General features: G+C 45.5%; 2 protein-coding genes across 7 annotated transcripts in view; one reads left to right on the top strand and one right to left on the bottom strand.

The window, feature by feature from the left end:
* The window catches only part of cacna2d4a (calcium channel, voltage-dependent, alpha 2/delta subunit 4a), a 52,506-nt gene that overhangs the window by 18,389 nt on the left and 16,494 nt on the right, over positions 1–17,623 (bottom strand). The window lies entirely within an intron of this gene.
* The window catches only part of lrtm2a (leucine rich repeat transmembrane protein 2a), a 17,140-nt gene continuing 23 nt past the window's right edge, over positions 507–17,623 (top strand). The window contains exons 1-7 of the mRNA XM_086059902.1: positions 507–1,079; positions 7,757–7,892; positions 14,510–14,730; positions 15,072–15,197; positions 16,022–16,110; positions 16,183–16,340; positions 17,107–17,623. The exon at positions 17,107–17,623 is cut by the window's right edge and continues 23 nt beyond it. Coding sequence (XP_085916028.1) covers positions 7,838–7,892; positions 14,510–14,730; positions 15,072–15,197; positions 16,022–16,110; positions 16,183–16,340; positions 17,107–17,623 — 1,166 coding nt within the window. The 5' untranslated portion in view covers positions 507–1,079; positions 7,757–7,837. The remainder of the gene's footprint in view (positions 1,080–7,756; positions 7,893–14,509; positions 14,731–15,071; positions 15,198–16,021; positions 16,111–16,182; positions 16,341–17,106) is intronic.

The raw sequence follows: 17,623 nt of genomic DNA, 5'->3' as shown, positions 1-17,623 counted from the left end.
ACGCACAAGACGCCAGTATTACGACAGCTGCCACAGGCAATAGGGAAGGAAATAATGGAAGACGTGAGCAGGGGGGGAAAAATGGAGGGAGGAGGAGAAAAGCCCATGTGGCCGAGAGGGAGATTCTCATCTTTACTGGAATCAGCTGATGAGACCCCACCCCACGCCCCCCAGCCCAAACCCCTCCTCCTTGTGTCCCCCCCCCCCCTCCCATCTTACTTTATCTTTATCCCCTCTTTCTCCACGTCCAAGCATTCCGACTCCCTCATCCTCTCTTGTGTCACCGTGGGAGAGCTGAGGGGCAGACAGAGGCAGAGTGTACACTTGCTATATTTGACAACGCGCGCGCACGCACGCACGCACGCACGCACGCACGCATACGGGGACGGAGCAAAGGGAGGTGGGCGCACGCTGAAAAAAACAGCTCTCAAGTGTAGCACGGATGACACGCGCGCGCGCACACGCGCACACGCATGCGCGCGCACACACGCGCGCACACGCGCGCTGAGATGTGTGCTGAGTGCAGGAATCACAAACATAGCCGCACACGGGAGGGCGAGCGTGACGCCAGCACCTTCTCATTCTGTCTGTGACACACAAACACTCACACAGACACACACACACGCGCGCACACACACATGCTCGCGCGCTGTTTCTCTCTTGCACCTCAGATGCTCACGAGCCAGCAAGGAGGAGGACGCCACCGGACGTGTCATTCAAACAAGGACTGGATGTGAAGACGAGGATTAAGCATCTCCATCCTCGCTTTCCTCCACTATATAAGCTTTCTCTTTTACGCCCCCCCCCCCGTCCCCCCCTCAAACCCCCACCCTCCTCCTCCTCCGAGCGCTTTTGATACAAGCAAGGGATTGTCTCTATACATAAAGAAGGATTATTCTTGTTTTTGCCCTCACCAGGATTTTCAACGTATGGATGTATGTTATTTTTTCTTAAGGTTCTTCCATTTTGGATTCTTTCAAAATAAAAATAAAAAATACCAGGGATGATTTTGGCAGGGAAGGGATGCGTGAAAGGAGAGCAGAGTGAAACTGGTGTGTGCTGAAATATTTAAACAAAAGGTGAGTCTTTGCATATTTATAAATAACATCTTTAAAGCTCAAAAAGGAAATACAGCACTGCTAACATCACTGTTGAAAAATGAAGGAGAAAAAAAAACTTTACAAGGCGTTTCCCAATTTCATGGAATATATTATGTGGCGAGCTTTGTCGCACTTGAAACAAGTTGATGGATTATTACTCGTGTAATCGAATACTCTGGCAACATAAAAAAATAATCTCATGATTCATATTGTGGCCACCATAAAGCAATTCTGTAATATGAGACGGCAAAAAAATCGAATAACGCTGAATTCAATGTGTTGACTTTTTATTGATTTTTGATAGCTTCGTACCAACGCATGCAGTTTGGAGCCGTCCTCGCGTGAGGAACGAGTGTGTATTCCCAGCAATAAGGTCTTCGACTTGATTGGCAGCTAATTAAAAGGGGAGGACATTGTCGATTTGTCGCCACGAAACAAACAAGTGTGACATTCAAGACTAAAAAAGCTTTCACCCAAAAAGTTGTTCTAATCTTTGCTATGATATCCTGTTATGCAACGGCATACTTTTGACCTCTATCCATCAGGCTTGGGTTCAGTTTGACCTTTACTTTTTTGTCACCATCCGTGTGTGCGTGTGTGTGTGTGTGTGTGTGTTTCACATGATCGAATGTGTACGTTTGGCCGTTACGTGTGTGTTTGGACACGTGTGCATATTTTTGCTTTGGTGCACTTGTCAACGCGCACGTCTGCATGTGTCAAGCTTATCGTCATGTATTTAGGTGTCTGTGCATGTGTGTGTGTGCTTGTGTGCGTGCGTGTGCGCGCGCGTGTGTGTGTTTGTCGTCTCCGTGCTAGAAAAGCCATTAAAAATTGATTTCGCTACGCTTGGCTGCTTGGCTCTACTTTTGTTGCATGGGGAAAAACCCCAAAGTTGTACCGATATCAAGTGTATCCCTTAACGGTATATATTGTCATGTAAATATAAGTGTAAAAAATGTCTCTGAATGAGTTATATAGTCCTTTAGCAAAGCTGATTTGTTTCCAGTTTTCAAACATGTGTGCTTACTGTGTAGCTGTCGCATTGTTCATTAAATGACCTGCTAATTTTTAGTTCATAGTTAATTACTTAATTCATGCTGTAATGGGGTTCCAGAAGGATTCCTAAGTGTACTGTACCACATAAGCGCTCATTTGAGTGTTTTTACGTTAGCTTAAAAGCTAGCTAAGCTTCTCCGTTTCTTCTTCTTCTCTAAAAATCCTTGACTGAAGATGATCTTATTTGCCAAGGATAAGTGAATTGGAGTTAGCTTAAAAGTTAGCAAAGCTTCTGCTCCTGTTCTGGTTTTTCTTCTCTAAAAAATACTTGAGTGAAGATTAGCTTATTTGCCAAGGATAAGTGACTTGGAGTTAGCTTAAAAGCTAGCTAAGCTTCTCCGTTTCTTCTTCTTCTCTAAAAATCCTTGACTGAAGATTAGCTTATTTGCCAAGGATAAGTGAATTGGAGTTAGCTTAAAAGTTAGCAAAGCTTCTGCTCCTGTTCTGGTTTTTCTTCTCTAAAAAATACTTGAGTGAAGATTAGCTTATTTGCCAAGGATAAGTGAATTGGAGTTAGCTTAAAAGTTAGCAAAGCTTCTGCTCCTGTTCTGGTTTTTCTTCTCTAAAAATACTTGAGTGAAGATTAGCTTATTTGCCAAGGATAAGTGAATTGGAGTTAGCTTAAAAGTTAGCAAAGCTTCTGCTCCTGTTCTGGTTTTTCTTCTCTAAAAATACTTGAGTGAAGATGATCTTATTTGCCAAGGATAAGTGAATTGGAGTTAGCTTAAAAGTTAGCAAAGCTTCTGCTCCTGTTCTGGTTTTTCTTCTCTAAAAATACTTGAGTGAAGATGATCTTATTTGCCAAGGATAAGTGAATTGGAGTTAGCTTAAAAGTTAGCAAAGCTTCTGCTCCTGTTCTGGTTTTTCTTCTCTAAAAATACTTGAGTGAAGATTAGCTTATTTGCCAAGGATAAGTGAATTGGAGTTAGCTTAAAAGTTAGCAAAGCTTCTGCTCCTGTTCTGGTTTTTCTTCTCTAAAAAATACTTGAGTGAAGATTAGCTTATTTGGCAAGGATAAGTGAATTGGAGTTAGCTTAAAAGTTAGCAAAGCTTCTGCTCATGTTCTGGTTTTTCTTCTCTAAAAAATACTTGAGTGAAGATTAGCTTATTTGCCAAGGATAAGTGAATTGGAGTTAGCTTAAAAGTTAGCAAAGCTTCTGCTCCTGTTCTGGTTTTTCTTCTCTAAAAAATACTTGACTGAAGATTATCTTATTTGCCAAGGATAAGTGAATTGGAGTTAGCTTAAAAGTTAGCAAAGCTTCTGCTCCTGTTCTGGTTTTTTTTTCTCTAAAAATACTTGAGTGAAGATGATCTTATTTGCCAAGGATAAGTGAATTGGAGTTAGCTTAAAAGTTAGCAAAGCTTCTGCTCCTGTTCTGGTTTTTCTTCTCTAAAAATACTTGAGTGAAGATTAGCTTATTTGCCAAGGATAAGTGAATTGGAGTTAGCTTAAAAGTTAGCAAAGCTTCTGCTCCTGTTCTGGTTTTTCTTCTCTAAAAAATACTTGAGTGAAGATTAGCTTATTTGGCAAGGATAAGTGAATTGGAGTTAGCTTAAAAGTTAGCAAAGCTTCTGCTCATGTTCTGGTTTTTCTTCTCTAAAAAATACTTGAGTGAAGATTAGCTTATTTGCCAAGGATAAGTGAATTGGAGTTAGCTTAAAAGTTAGCAAAGCTTCTGCTCCTGTTCTGGTTTTTCTTCTCTAAAAAATACTTGACTGAAGATTATCTTATTTGCCAAGGATAAGTGAATTGGAGTTAGCTTAAAAGTTAGCAAAGCTTCTGCTCCTGTTCTGGTTTTTTTTTCTCTAAAAATACTTGAGTGAAGATGATCTTATTTGCCAAGGATAAGTGAATTGGAGTTAGCTTAAAAGTTAGCAAAGCTTCTGCTCCTGTTCTGGTTTTTCTTCTCTAAAAATACTTGAGTGAAGATGATCTTATTTGCCAAGGATAAGTGAATTGGAGTTAGCTTAAAAGTTAGCAAAGCTTCTGCTCCTGTTCTGGTTTTTCTTCTCTAAAAAATACTTGAGTGAAGATTAGCTTATTTGCCAAGGATAAGTGAATTGGAGTTAGCTTAAAAGTTAGCAAAGCTTCTGCTCCTGTTCTGGTTTTTCTTCTCTAAAAAATACTTGAGTGAAGATTAGCTTATTTGCCAAGGATAAGTGAATTGGAGTTAGCTTAAAAGTTAGCAAAGCTTCTGCTCCTGTTCTGGTTTTTCTTCTCTAAAAATACTTGAGTGAAGATTAGCTTATTTGCCAAGGATAAGTGAATTGGAGTTAGCTTAAAAGTTAGCAAAGCTTCTGCTCCTGTTCTGGTTTTTCTTCTCTAAAAAATACTTGAGTGAAGATTAGCTTATTTGCCAAGGATAAGTGAATTGGAGTTAGCTTAAAAGTTAGCAAAGCTTCTGCTCCTGTTCTGGTTTTTCTTCTCTAAAAAATACTTGAGTGAAGATTAGCTTATTTGGCAAGGATAAGTGAATTGGAGTTAGCTTAAAAGTTAGCAAAGCTTCTGCTCATGTTCTGGTTTTTCTTCTCTAAAAAATACTTGAGTGAAGATTAGCTTATTTGCCAAGGATAAGTGAATTGGAGTTAGCTTAAAAGTTAGCAAAGCTTCTGCTCCTGTTCTGGTTTTTCTTCTCTAAAAAATACTTGACTGAAGATTATCTTATTTGCCAAGGATAAGTGAATTGGAGTTAGCTTAAAAGTTAGCAAAGCTTCTGCTCCTGTTCTGGTTTTTTTTTCTCTAAAAATACTTGAGTGAAGATTAGCTTATTTGCCAAGGATAAGTGAATTGGAGTTAGCTTAAAAGTTAGCAAAGCTTCTGCTCCTGTTCTGTTTTTTTTTCTCTAAAAATACTTGAGTGAAGATTAGTTTATTTGCCAAGGATAAGTGAATTGGAGTTAGCTTAAAAGTTAGCAAAGCTTCTGCTCCTGTTCTGGTTTTTCTTCTCTAAAAAATACTTGAGTGAAGATTAGCTTATTTGCCAAGGATAAGTGAATTGGAGTTAGCTTAAAAGTTAGCAAAGCTTCTGCTCCTGTTCTGGTTTTTCTTCTCTAAAAAATACTTGAGTGAAGATTATCTTATTTGCCAAGGATAAGTGAATTGGAGTTAGCTTAAAAGTTAGCAAAGCTTCTGCTCCTGTTCTGGTTTTTCTTCTCTAAAAAATACTTGACTGAAGATTATCTTATTTGCCAAGGATAAGTGAATTGGAGTTAGCTTAAAAGTTAGCAAAGCTTCTGCTCCTGTTCTGGTTTTTCTTCTCTAAAAATCCTTGACTGAAGATTAGCTTATTTGCCAAGGATAAGTGAATTGGAGTTAGCTTAAAAGTTAGCAAAGCTTCTGCTCCTGTTCTGGTTTTTCTTCTCTAAAAAATACTTGAGTGAAGATTAGCTTATTTGCCAAGGGTAAGTGACTTGGAAAAGTGGCTCCCCGCCATGTTTAGCAATGCTAACAAGTCAGCAACAACTCGTAATGTTGCTGCTGCGGCATGTTAGCTTAGCGCCTAGCATTCTTTTGGAAGTTCACGAGCAGCCAGGAGAGAGGGGGTGTGGGGGTGGGAGGGGGCGTGGGGGGGGGGGGTGGGGGGTTGTGGATTGACTGGCAGCTCGTCCAGCTCCGTGGTCAGACAAGCGTCAAGCTAGGGTGACCATATTCCCATTTTTCAAAAAAAGAGGACGTTTCCCCCGGCCTTGAAATTGTGGCACCAGTCGCAGTTACACAATGTACTTCGCTTCCTATTAGTCAAGCAATGCCAACCGGACATTTTCATAAATTTATTTAAAAAAAACGGACGCCAGAACAGGACGTTAAAGAAAATGGTCTGTTCATCTTCACACTGAGGCAGAAATGACGACACCGCCATCAACCAGCACTGTGGCGAATCTGCCGATTCGGCGGTCGGGTCCTACTCTATAATGTTGGCCAAATTTACTGCGCACCCGTAGTTGTAACACAAAAATATTTTATCGACAAAGTCTTTCAAGTGTGATTGTGAGTCAAAGTCGCAGCTGCCGATGCCCTCGTGACCGGGTGGAACACAATTTGCTGGCAAATGGGGCGGAAAATAAAAACGATTAGTCACGCAAATGTAGGCCCGTCGTGAAAAGACGAAATACCTTTGGAAAAGTAATCAATTAGGCAAACGAGGGCAAAGACTCGCTCACGTATTCTTGTTTAGCGCTTCTCTGTAATAATGCCAACCCCGTTTTTCCAGCAGAAAGTTATAAAGTTATAAATCCAAGTGCAGACAGGAAGTGGCTTGATCAGCATGTGAAAAGTAGTAGCGAGGAAAGAGGAGAGGGGACATAAGAGAAGGCCGTGGTCGGGTATGAGGCGTCACTTGATTCCCGGCCCCCCCACCTCGACGCCGACCGCTCGGACTGGCAGGTATTGACGTGTGTGGGAGCGACGTGGGGTCGCAGGTCAAATGGGTAAAAAAAAAAGCTTTCCGAGAATAGCCGCCGTGCCGCGTTGCTTGCTTAACGCCGTGCCAAAAGGTTTATTGCGTTAAAGTACAGGAGTGCGATGAGTTAGCGAGAACAATTTTAATAGTTGATTTTGTTTGACCCACCGGATTGAGTTGAGGATTGGATTTGCGAGGCTGAAGATGGTCACCATTTTTGACAGTTTACAAGAAGTTGAAGTCAAATGAGTGTAATATTCTTAGACCCAGCAGTTTTAAGAGCGTATGTTGTCGCACTTTCTGGCTTCGTTTTGATTGGTCGTTGAGCTCATTTCTGGATCCTCCTCTCCCGTTTAAATCAGCGCACATCGGATCATTTGGCCGGGCCACTTAAAATGCAAATTCCCGTAATCACTCGACACGCATCCTCACGCAGACCTCAGTTCGTGCCACTGAGTGAGAGAGAGAAAGAATGAGTGGGAAAGAGATGAGAGGGGGGGGGGGCAGGGGTGGTGGGGGGGGGGGGTGACACACGTCTAATTATTGCACTACAGCCTAATCTAAAGAGTGCCGTTGCTTCACACGTGGCTAATTGGCTTTGGATGACGCTCCGGCGAAAAAGGGGGCGTCTCGTAGCATCACTCCAACGTTTTGCAGAATTGCGCTCAGATTTGCAAGACCGACGCGTTTGCCGAGTGCCGCTTCAGCTGCAGGAGGTTATTTTCTATCACTTGTTTATAACTCTATACTGTTTTGATGAATGTCATTTACGCGCTTCTGTTAGCATCTCTGATCACCGTTTGGGTTCATGTTCATGCATCCATTTTTTGCATTTCGCTCATCTCGTCCTGAGTCAGGGACTTTACCCTGGACTGGTCGCTGGTCGGTCGCAGGGCACATTTCGAGACAGACAAACATGGTGGGAACTGAATCCCAGCGATACTTTAGTTGCATCCAAATATAACCTCATCAGATGAAGCCAACCCAAGAGTTAGAAATACTCCGCCAGCAAAGCGTCGGCAAATTAGAGATGCTCATTTATTTATTTTTAATTCTGGCGGTGTTGGTCCTCCCTAGTGATTGATGAGGTGTGGAAGAACTTGACTCGAGCCCTGACCTAGACCCCCCCATCATTGGGAAAAAAAATCATTCATTAAACTCCTATTATGATTGATTTTCATTTACGTTTTCCTTTCTCCAGGCGCTTCCTGCAGTCGCCGCCCTTGTGGAGGCCGCAGGCATGGCTGTTTGACGCCTCCCGCCACCGAGGAAGTGGTGCGTCATGCCCCCTTACAGCCACTCCCGAGGGGGCATCGGGCGACCCCCGTCCGGACCCGGTGAGTGGAAGGAACTCAACGCTCAGTTCTCGCTCTGATTGATCCCATCCATTATCCTCCCAACAATAAATGTGGAACAGCCTGTTTTGACAGCTGTTAATGTTAGCACGCTCGGCATACTTGCGCACGCGCGCGCGCACGCACGCACACACACACACTCACAAAGGATAAGGGCATTGAATATGCTGTGGCCGTGAGCACAATCCTTTCATGAAATGCCACATTACTCCACAGTGTGTACGAGTCCCTCGATGCCAAACAGCGGGGAGAAAATGGCCGAAAGGTTGTTTCTCTTTTTAGTACCTTTCCTCACTATTTCTACGTCTAACACGACAAAAACGTACATTTGTAGCATCATTTTACTTCCCTGATCCCACATGAATTTAGTAGTGTTTGTGACAAAATGTAAGGCGCTGTAATTAGCAGAAAACACTCTTGTATGAAATTAAGTCACTGGCAAGACTGTAAGACGGAGACGATCGCCAAAACTCACTCTCCCAAAATTCAATATCCGTTATTGGCGCGTGCGGATTCCATCTTGTCTCCTTTGACTCTCTGCAGAAATCCCGCAAATGAGCTCTGCTCGGGATTCGCGCGACCGATCCGGCACGCAGGCGGAGTCACTGAATGAGAGAGCGGGAAGGCTCCAAGCGTCGCATCTAATCAAAGCGCTTGTGTGCGCCAATATGTTCAATTGCTTCGGCGCCGAAGTGCTCCCGTCATTAAGGATGCTGCTTTTTTTAAATGTTATTTCCCTGATTGTTCGAGAATTTGGCAGATGGAGATGATTAGGAATTTTGTTAAAAGATGACGTTGGGAGAATGAAAGAGATGTCAAAGTTCATGAAGGGGAAAGGATAATCATGCAGGTCCAACATGGACAAAGTTACGGCCACCTCCATATAAGGTCAATCCGGCTAAAAAAAAACAAACAGCTAGCATCTGATACTAGCCGACGGAGCTCCGAGCTAGCCATCATCCAGCTAGCAAGTGTTAGAGTAGACAATATTAAGTATTGTACTCTTTGCGTGTTCAATTAACTGAATGGTGAGATCCTGGTGAAGAAGTCCCTTTGCAAAGGTATCATTAAAACAGAAGCTTCTGATGACAAAAACTGACGACACTCAAATCGTGTTCTGGTCAGATTGTGTCTCTCTCTACTCCGGCACATCATTATTTATTGAAAAGTGGGTGAATACGAAAAGTCTCCTCCCTTCTGTTCCCATGGGTATAAATCAGATTAGAGAAAAACAATAATAATCAGCCTGTGCCTCCCTTCCGACCGGCAGAGACCGGTCCCAGACAAAACTCCCTTTAAGATAGCAAATGTAAAAACCCGTCTTCTGAGAGTGAGACAGATAATACAATTCTATTCATTGAGCCATACTGCTATAACTAAATCCAAAACGGCTAAAATATAAATTGAAACTGAAAAACAATGTTAATAACTCATCACAAGCTATCTAGCGTCTGAAGCTAGCTGAAGGAGTTCACAACTTACTAAACAACCAACTAAAAGCTAAAGTGGGCTTGGACTGGATAAAATAAATATATAAAATAGCAAATGTAGGCCATTTTTATGATGCAGTCGAGTCGTGGCACAAATTTGGAAGTCAGGAAGAGGACGAATAATTAATAAAAAGTAGGATTTTCACTGGATTTCACAGCAATGCTAATCCGGGCCCGTCTCATCCCGGTGACAGCAAGTGCAGCCTAAACCTCTACACCTTTTCAGGCTTATCCATGTTTGTGTGTTTGTGTGTGTGTGTGTGTGTGTGTGTGTGTGTGTGTGTGTGTGTGTGTGTGTGTGTGTGTGTGGCCATGACACGCGTGTGTGTGTGTGAGTAAGTGATTATTCCGGAGGTTAAACGGTGAGGCTTTTGACACGAGCCGAAAAAACTTGTCTGGCGGCGCCTTTCTCGCTTGTCTTAAACATCAGCTGATGGCGCCTCGGTTGCTACGGCAACACGCCGTTACCTAAAGAATAATGTGGTGGAGCGGCTCGGGGCCTAAATGCTATTTTATATGCGCGTGTGTGCCACTTCGTGCTTTATACCTTTCAAGCTAAGCCCCTGGGGTGTGGTTGAAAAAAAAAAAATACAGTATAAACACAACCACGCTCGCTGGCTGTCGTCCATATGCTGAATAAATGATGCTTCCGTTTGCAGAGGGGATGACGTATCAGCCTTTGACAAATGACGCAGTGGTTCGAGAATAAAAGAGGCGAAACCGTGCGCTCATGAAAACATTTTCCCCCGATGTCATCACATTTTCATCAGTGAACCATCATTGAGGAAAACGGCCTCGGCTCGGCATTCCGTTACGTTTAAAATGTGGCGTGCGGACATAAATCGCCATAAATCGCCGCCTGGAGAAGTGCCGACATGGCGCATGTGACCACCCGTCCGACCATTCACCACAGCTAAATCATCTTCCTTGATTTATGTTCCATAGGGTCGCCTAAAATCGTGACTTAAGCGCAGCACACCCAGTTGATGGAATCACATCTCATAAATAGTTTAACGGTTGGAATAAATAGCAAAAACTATAACAATTCAAACAATTGATAATGGACACACACACACACGCGGTGCAGTTGCTCGTTCCAGCAATCCAATCAAAACCACATTTAACAAGTCGCGGGGCTTTCATGACGACAGACAGCCGGCTAGTAAATTAGAGAGTTCAGATATAAGAGCGGCGACAGCTGGCGCGGCTCGTAATCAGATCGCACGCCATCGGAAAACAGCTCTGCCTTCCGGGTAACGTGCGGCCCGGGTGACATCACCGAACGGGTCCGGTGTCACCCGAGCACCCCCCCCCCGTGGGATATTATTACATGTCAAGGCAGCTGCGTTGTCAAGACGATGCAGACAAACATTCCTGTGTTGAGACCAGACTTAAGACAGCAGGAAGTTGTAAGTCTTTGACGCCACACCAGTCGGAACATTCCAATTAATTATTGAATCAAAACGACTTAGCTACCTTTGAACCTTACGCTGAAAGGCGCACGACATTTGGACCCACGAGTTCCCTTTTCGGCACGTGTTGTTATAATTGAGTCCTTACAGGATGAGACACGGACGAGTTCGGAGCACATTTTTTTTGCCCTGGAAAAGTCCAATTAAGCTCCCCTGGCTAGCTTGGCTGCAGAGCCGCTGTCAGCACCGGAGTCACATGCAGCAACACAAGAGAAGCATGCGGCATATGGACCGCCTCCATGTTGCCTGAGGCCCCATTACGTACGTAAGTTTACTGCAGTTGCGTAATTTGTGTTTCGCTAAAAGGCCGACTAGGATTCTTATCTGCACTGCGACTGCCGTGGCAAGCGTTTTGCTCATTTAAACATCTCGCCGGGCATGTGTTATTATTTTTGTCAAAAATGAGTGCGTTCATTTTGAGTTAATGTAAAGTTCCTGTAACACCACTCTTTTTTTTTTTTACACGCAATTAATGACCAATTGCTAGGAAAGCCTGTCTGGGGGAAATTCCTGTCGCAACGCAACAGACGTCAAAATTTAGCAGTAATAAAGTTGTGTTTGACTATTTTAAAAATGTGCAAAATTTGACAAAATACTTCCTGTTAAAGATTAGCTATTAATGTGAAAAAGAAAATGCACTGTGCTGTCACCAACAAATGCAATGATGCCATCTAGTGGCAGAAAAATGACCTCAACAAAAATCTATATCACACTTGTTTTTTTACAGTACAGTATTTTATTTTTTTTACACTTTTATGTTAACAAGAGTATGAAAACTTTATATGAATATTAAATTTTATTGTATGTTCACAACAGATAAAAATTTTTTTTATTATTTGTGTGTTAACTATTGAAGTCATGCGATTAATTACACTTCAAAATTCTAACCTCCTGACACCCCTCATTTTTTTACCCATCCTGTCCCTTTGCGTTCCCTCAAAATCATCCCGTTTGGTCCACAGCGGCCTGGAACGAGGACGTCGAAAACATCGGCCCAAAGAAAGGCCCTTTACTAGCAAAGCGGAGGATTTGCAGAAGCTAAAATAAGCCAAAACAGACAACCACCTCCTCCTCCATGAGAAACCTCTCATAAATGTTGAAAGTTAGGGAAGGGAGAGTGGGAGGGAGCAACACGACGCGAGAGAGGGGGAGGAACGAACGCTTGGATAAATGGATGGCGTCGAAAAAATACCTTCGCAGAGACACGATTTGTGCGCGATTTGACGTTACATTGTGAAGGAGACGTCGCGTCCCAAACAGAAACCGCCGCCTCTCGGGTTGCATAACGTTCGCTCCTTTACCTCTGAGCTCAACTGTCAGCTTAAATCTCCGGCAACGGCGCGAACCTGCGACGGCAAATTCGCAAATTCAAAGCCACTGCACGGCAGAAATCCTTCTAAGATTCCCCACTGAAGGATTTCAGCAAAACCTTTAATCTCTCCTGTCGTCCATTTGTGAAGCCAAGTGAGTCTTTTTTGGGAGGATTTTGTTCACTTTTTCTGCACGGTTACAGTTCATGGGCAGGTTTATGTCTGGTGGGCCAAAAAAAGCTCATCAAAGGAGGAGCTGTTATCTCCAGACTCTTATCTATCATGTATGACAATATTTTAGTCCCTCCAGCGTGCGTTGAAAAGGAAAAGCTTAAAAAAAAATAAAAATAAAAAAATAAAAAATAATAAAAAAGGAAAAGCTCCGAGAGAGAAAACACGAGGAAAGCAGATGAAGGCGGCAGATGGGAAAAAAAAAGCATCGGGTCATTAGAAGAGCAAGATTGTAAAAGACCGCAGCCTCTCACAGTTGGCGTATTATTGATTTTCAAAAGCGTTCCAGTGAGGAAAATGAATTAAGCAATCGGGAGTTTGCCATTTTGGACTGTGCTTCCCCGGGAGAAGATTGTTTTCCATCCTCACTGCACAAAAACAAGATGCGTTGATGTACGTTTGCCGCGCAAGAACTTGGACCTTAAGCCCGTCAAGCAGCTTGAGGATGAACTACAACAGAGATAGTCAGCGAAAGCGCCTCCTTATTAGGCCAAGCGTCCACACCTTATCTTTATAATGGAAGAACAAACGGCTGGCGCGCGCGCCGAGAAGTGAATGCTAACGCTACGCTAATACGACGCAACTGATGAATTCCGCCGCCGGGCAGTTTCAAATGCGCAACGTCTGTGTCTGGAGTCGCTTCCTTCATATCACACTTTGTCAGCACTCGACACTCACGCACCAACATATGGACCCAATGGACACACGCGCACACGCACACGCGCGGAGCAAATATTGGCTGATAAGACACTCGATGGAAGCAAAAAGGCGGGCGGCGGTAAACGAGTCATTGAAGGGGGCCGCAGAGCAAAAGGATGGAGAATGAGAAAAGGGTAGAAGAAGAAGGGAATCACGCGGGAGAGAAGGAACGTCAGGCTGGAATGGAATTGAGACAATAAATAGGCAATAGGAAAGATTGGGGCAGAATCGCTGGGTGGAGATGAAGTGAATTAAGCGGACATGTAAATGCAAGCCTATGAAAAGGGAGCGAATAGCAAAATTATTTACCAAAAAGAACCCAAATTGGGTCAATAAGGGACCAACCACTTTTTGGGTTAAATAAATAAATCACAACGCAACCCAGAAACTTGTGTTGTTTTGTAGTATTATTCATTTGAGAAAATTTGTGTGGTAAATAAAGAGGGCGGGAAATTCCAACCCGAGGCTTGCGGGAGTTGCCATTATGAACAGCTAAGGTGTTAATCCATCCATCCATCCATCCATTTTCTGTACCGCTTGTCCTCACAAGGGTCGCGGAGGTTGCTGGAGCCTATCCCAGCTGGCTTCGGGCAGTAGGCGGGGCACACCCTGAACTGGTTGCCAGCCAATCGCAGGGCACACAGAGACGAACAACCATACTCACAATCGCACCTATGGACAATTTGGAGTGTCCAATTCACCTGCCATGCATGTTTTTGGAATGCGGGAGGAAACCGGAGTACCCGGAGAAAACCCACGCAAGCACGGGGGAGAACATGCAAACTCCACCCAGGAAGGCCGAAGCCCGGACTTGATCTCACAACCTTTTGCACTGGGAGGCGGTCGTGCTAACCAGTTAGCCACCGTGCCGCCCAAGGTGTTAATCGACTAATTAAAAATGTTTCAGTCATCCCATCCATCCATCCATTTTCTGTACCGCTTGTCCTCACAAGGGTCGCGGGGGTTGCTGGAGCCTATCCCAGCTGGCTTCGGGCAGTAGGCGGGGGCACACCCTGAACTGGTTGCCAGCCAATCGCAGTAAATCGCAATTTATGTTTCAGTCATAAATGGTCAAATAAAAAGGCTATTGTAAAGATATCTTGGGGCAAATTGTTACAAAGTGCAGCTTTAACCAATAGTACATAAAGGACAGAACCACCAGTACGAGGGGGGGGGGGGGAAGAATGAAGAAAAAAAAATCAGTCGAATGAAACAGAAGGGATATCTCTCAGGTGAAGAATGCACACCTAAAGGCAGAAATAATCGGAAAATATCAGCTCTGACAAACAAATACTGGCTTGTTTGTTAAGTGGTCGTGTGAATCCAATCCAAGCAAAGAAGATGAACTCACAGAAGCTTTTTTTTTTTCTTTCTTTTTCTGTCTCTCCCTCCTGCAGTCTCCCTCTGCCTGCTGGTGGCGCTGTTCCAGCCGGCGTGTCCCTGCCCTCCCCTGTGCCTCTGCCCCTCAGACGGTCTGGTGGTGGACTGCGGGGGGCGTGGCCTCTCCTCCCCGCCTCCCCCGCACCTCCTGCCCGCGGGGAGTCGCTCCCTCCTGCTGGCCAACAACAAGCTGGCCTCGCTGGGACCGTCGGCCTTCGCCAACCTCTCCTCCCTGGAGGTGCGTGCGGTTGGTGCCGTTTACTTTCCTGGTAATTACGGTTTGCGAAAAATGCAGCAGCGCGGACTTGTTGCAAATTTGTACTCTCGGGCCACAAAGTCAAGTGAAGTTGACGTTTGGGATATTTGCAAGGCCGCCATTGATTTGTGTTCACAGCCAAGAAAAGTGATGCTGGTTTTTCTTGCAAATGCTTCCAAGTCAAGCAATGAAACTTTTTTTTTTCTCATAGAATCGCCATTTTTCAGTCGTTCAGCACGAGTGAGCCATTACTTGCCGGCATCCAAACAACGATTGGTTCTGAAGTATTTTTTGCAAGGTGATTCTGGGCTTTTGTGTTACAGGAGCTGGACCTCTCAAACAACTACCTTGACAATTTGCCGGCTGGATTATTCCGGGACTTGAGCAATCTGACCAAACTGGGCCTGCACAACAATTCTCTGACAGGAATGGACCGAGATCTCTTTCAAGTATGCGCTAATAGACCGATTGACTGCGTAAATCATATTTTGGCGTGACTATTTGCACACATTTTTTATTTTATGATTATTATTTATTATATATTATTATTATATTATTATTATTATTATATATATTATTTATTATTTTATTTATTTAATTATTATTTGGCCGTGCACTTTTTATTTCATTTTTTTATATATATTTTTTATATTATATTTTATTTTATGGTCACGAGCTGCGGGTCGTGACCCGAAAGAACGAGATCCCGGATACAAGCGGCCCAAATGAGTTTCCTTCGCAGGGTAGCCGGGCTCTCCCTTCGAGATAGGGTGAGAAGCTCGGTCATTCGGGAGGGACTCGGCGTCGAGCCGCTACTCCTCCACGTTGAGAGGAACCAGTTGAGGTGGCTGGGGCATCTGGTTCGGATGCCTCCTGGGCGCCTCCCTGGGGAGGTGTTGCGGGCATGTCCTACCGGCAGGAGGCCCCGGGGACGACCCAGGACACGCTGGAGAGACTACGTCTCACGGCTGGCCTGGGAACGCCTTGGGATCCCATCGGAGGAGCTGGCTGAAGTGGCTGGGGAGAGGGAAGTCTGGGCTTCCCTGCTAAAGCTGCTGCCCCCGCGACCCGACCCCGGATAAGCGGAATTGAAGACGGAACGGAACGGAACTTTTTATTTCATTGAAAACGGAATGAATCTATAAATGAGCATGACTTGACTTGGGACAGGCAACGCTATCGTCAATCAGCCCGTCGACTTCCCCGGAAGCAACATCATTGACCCGAGACCCGGACTGCCAAAGTAAATCTGCCGCTGGTGCTGTTCTTACAGGGTTTGGGGGGTCTCCAGAGTCTGGATCTTTCGCTCAATGGCCTGCCATCTGTTCCTTTGGGGCTCTTGGATGAGGTGCGAGGTCTCAGGTAAACAAACATCTGCGCCGACGCACAGTTGTTGTCAGTTTATTGATTGTAACTCGTACCCATATATAAAAGATGGCTGTCTCTGGCTGGTAACCGGCTGCGCGGCTTGGAGAGGGCGGCGTTCGAACCCCTGGCCCACCTCCAACACCTGCAACTGGGACACAACCCCTGGGAATGCGATTGCAACCTGCGCGAGTTCAAACACTGGATGGAGTGGCTATTGTACCGAGGTGAGCGTCGGGTTCGTGTCGCAGCGGCTCCGAGCGCGGGTTTCATCGTGATTGGCAATGATGAGGCGAAAAGGGAAATCATCCCCGGGTGAACGCGCATCTCGTTCGCGGAATGTCTATCGTCCATGTCGGCGCAGCTGCTCCGTGTTCTCTCTCCTCATGTGTGAAAATCATGCATTCACCTCCGCGCCCCCCCCGGGCCTCGGCTGCCCCCCCCCCCCCGCTAATGAAGCAACGTCTCCTCTCTGCTCCATTATCGTTGCTCCGGCCACCTCGCGGTGTTTGACAAAAGGAGGCATCTTGAGATTGAGCGAGAAAGCTTGGCAGTGCTACGAGGATGACTTTGCAATCTGTTTCCAACAACTTCAAGCCCCCCCCCCCCCCCCTGCTGGGATGTTTACAGACAGAAGGTTCTGTGAAAATGTTTGGCCACAGAGCTGAATTGCACCTCCTTCAAGTCAGTAACCTCCCAGATTCGATTGAATCGCGTTTCCGAGATCGTCATCTCGCCATCGGAATGAATCAGCCAGAGTTGACTGAGATGCGCTGCTAAAGCGAGGCGTCGTCTCGTCAATTATAAAGTACAAGGTCTGAGCTGAGTCTCCATCTCCAAGTTATGTTTAGTGATGTATGAGTCATTCCGGTGTCGGTCGCCGCCCCCTTTCCGTCCTGGCTTGCCGTCTTACTTTCAATTAAGGGTTTCACAGGCACGAGGTGTTTCCTGACTGAACCCGCTCCTCTTATCCTCCTGTTTTCTCTCCTTTAGGCGGAAAGGTGGACGCGGTGGAGTGCACGCTCCCCAAAGAGCTGCGGGGGCGAGACATCCGCGGCGTTCCCGTGGAAATGTTCAACTACTGCCTCCAGCTCGAGGATGAGAACGGCGGAGGAGCGGGTGACGGATCTCGAGGAGGTCCTCCGTGCGGCAGGGGCGCCCTTAACCCGAGCGGGGCGCCACCCGTTTCCGGCGGCGACGACTCCTCTTCAAACGCAGGAGGAGGAGGCGGAGGAGGAGCAGGAGGAGGAGGAGGAGGAGGAGGAGAAGCCCCTGCAGATTGCGTGCGCGCCCGCTACCGGCCCGTGAGCGTACGCCGGGCCATCGGCACGGTGGTGATCGCCGGCGTGGTGTGCGGCATCGTGTGCATCATGATGGTGGCCGCCGCCGCGTACGGCTGCATCTACGCCTCGCTGATGGCCAAGTATCAGCGAGAGCTGAAGAAGAGGCAGCCGCTCATGGGAGACGGCGAGGCCGACGCGGACGAGCGGGAGGAGAAACAGATCTCCTC

The sequence above is a fragment of the Leptonotus elevatus genome, chromosome 17 (assembly GCF_054856555.1).
Source record: "Leptonotus elevatus isolate MCC_2025b chromosome 17, RoL_Lele_1.0, whole genome shotgun sequence".
Taxonomy (NCBI): Eukaryota; Metazoa; Chordata; class Actinopteri; order Syngnathiformes; family Syngnathidae; genus Leptonotus; species Leptonotus elevatus.
The sequence above is the reverse complement of the archived record's forward strand: the minus strand, read 5'-3'. Positions and strand labels throughout refer to the sequence as shown.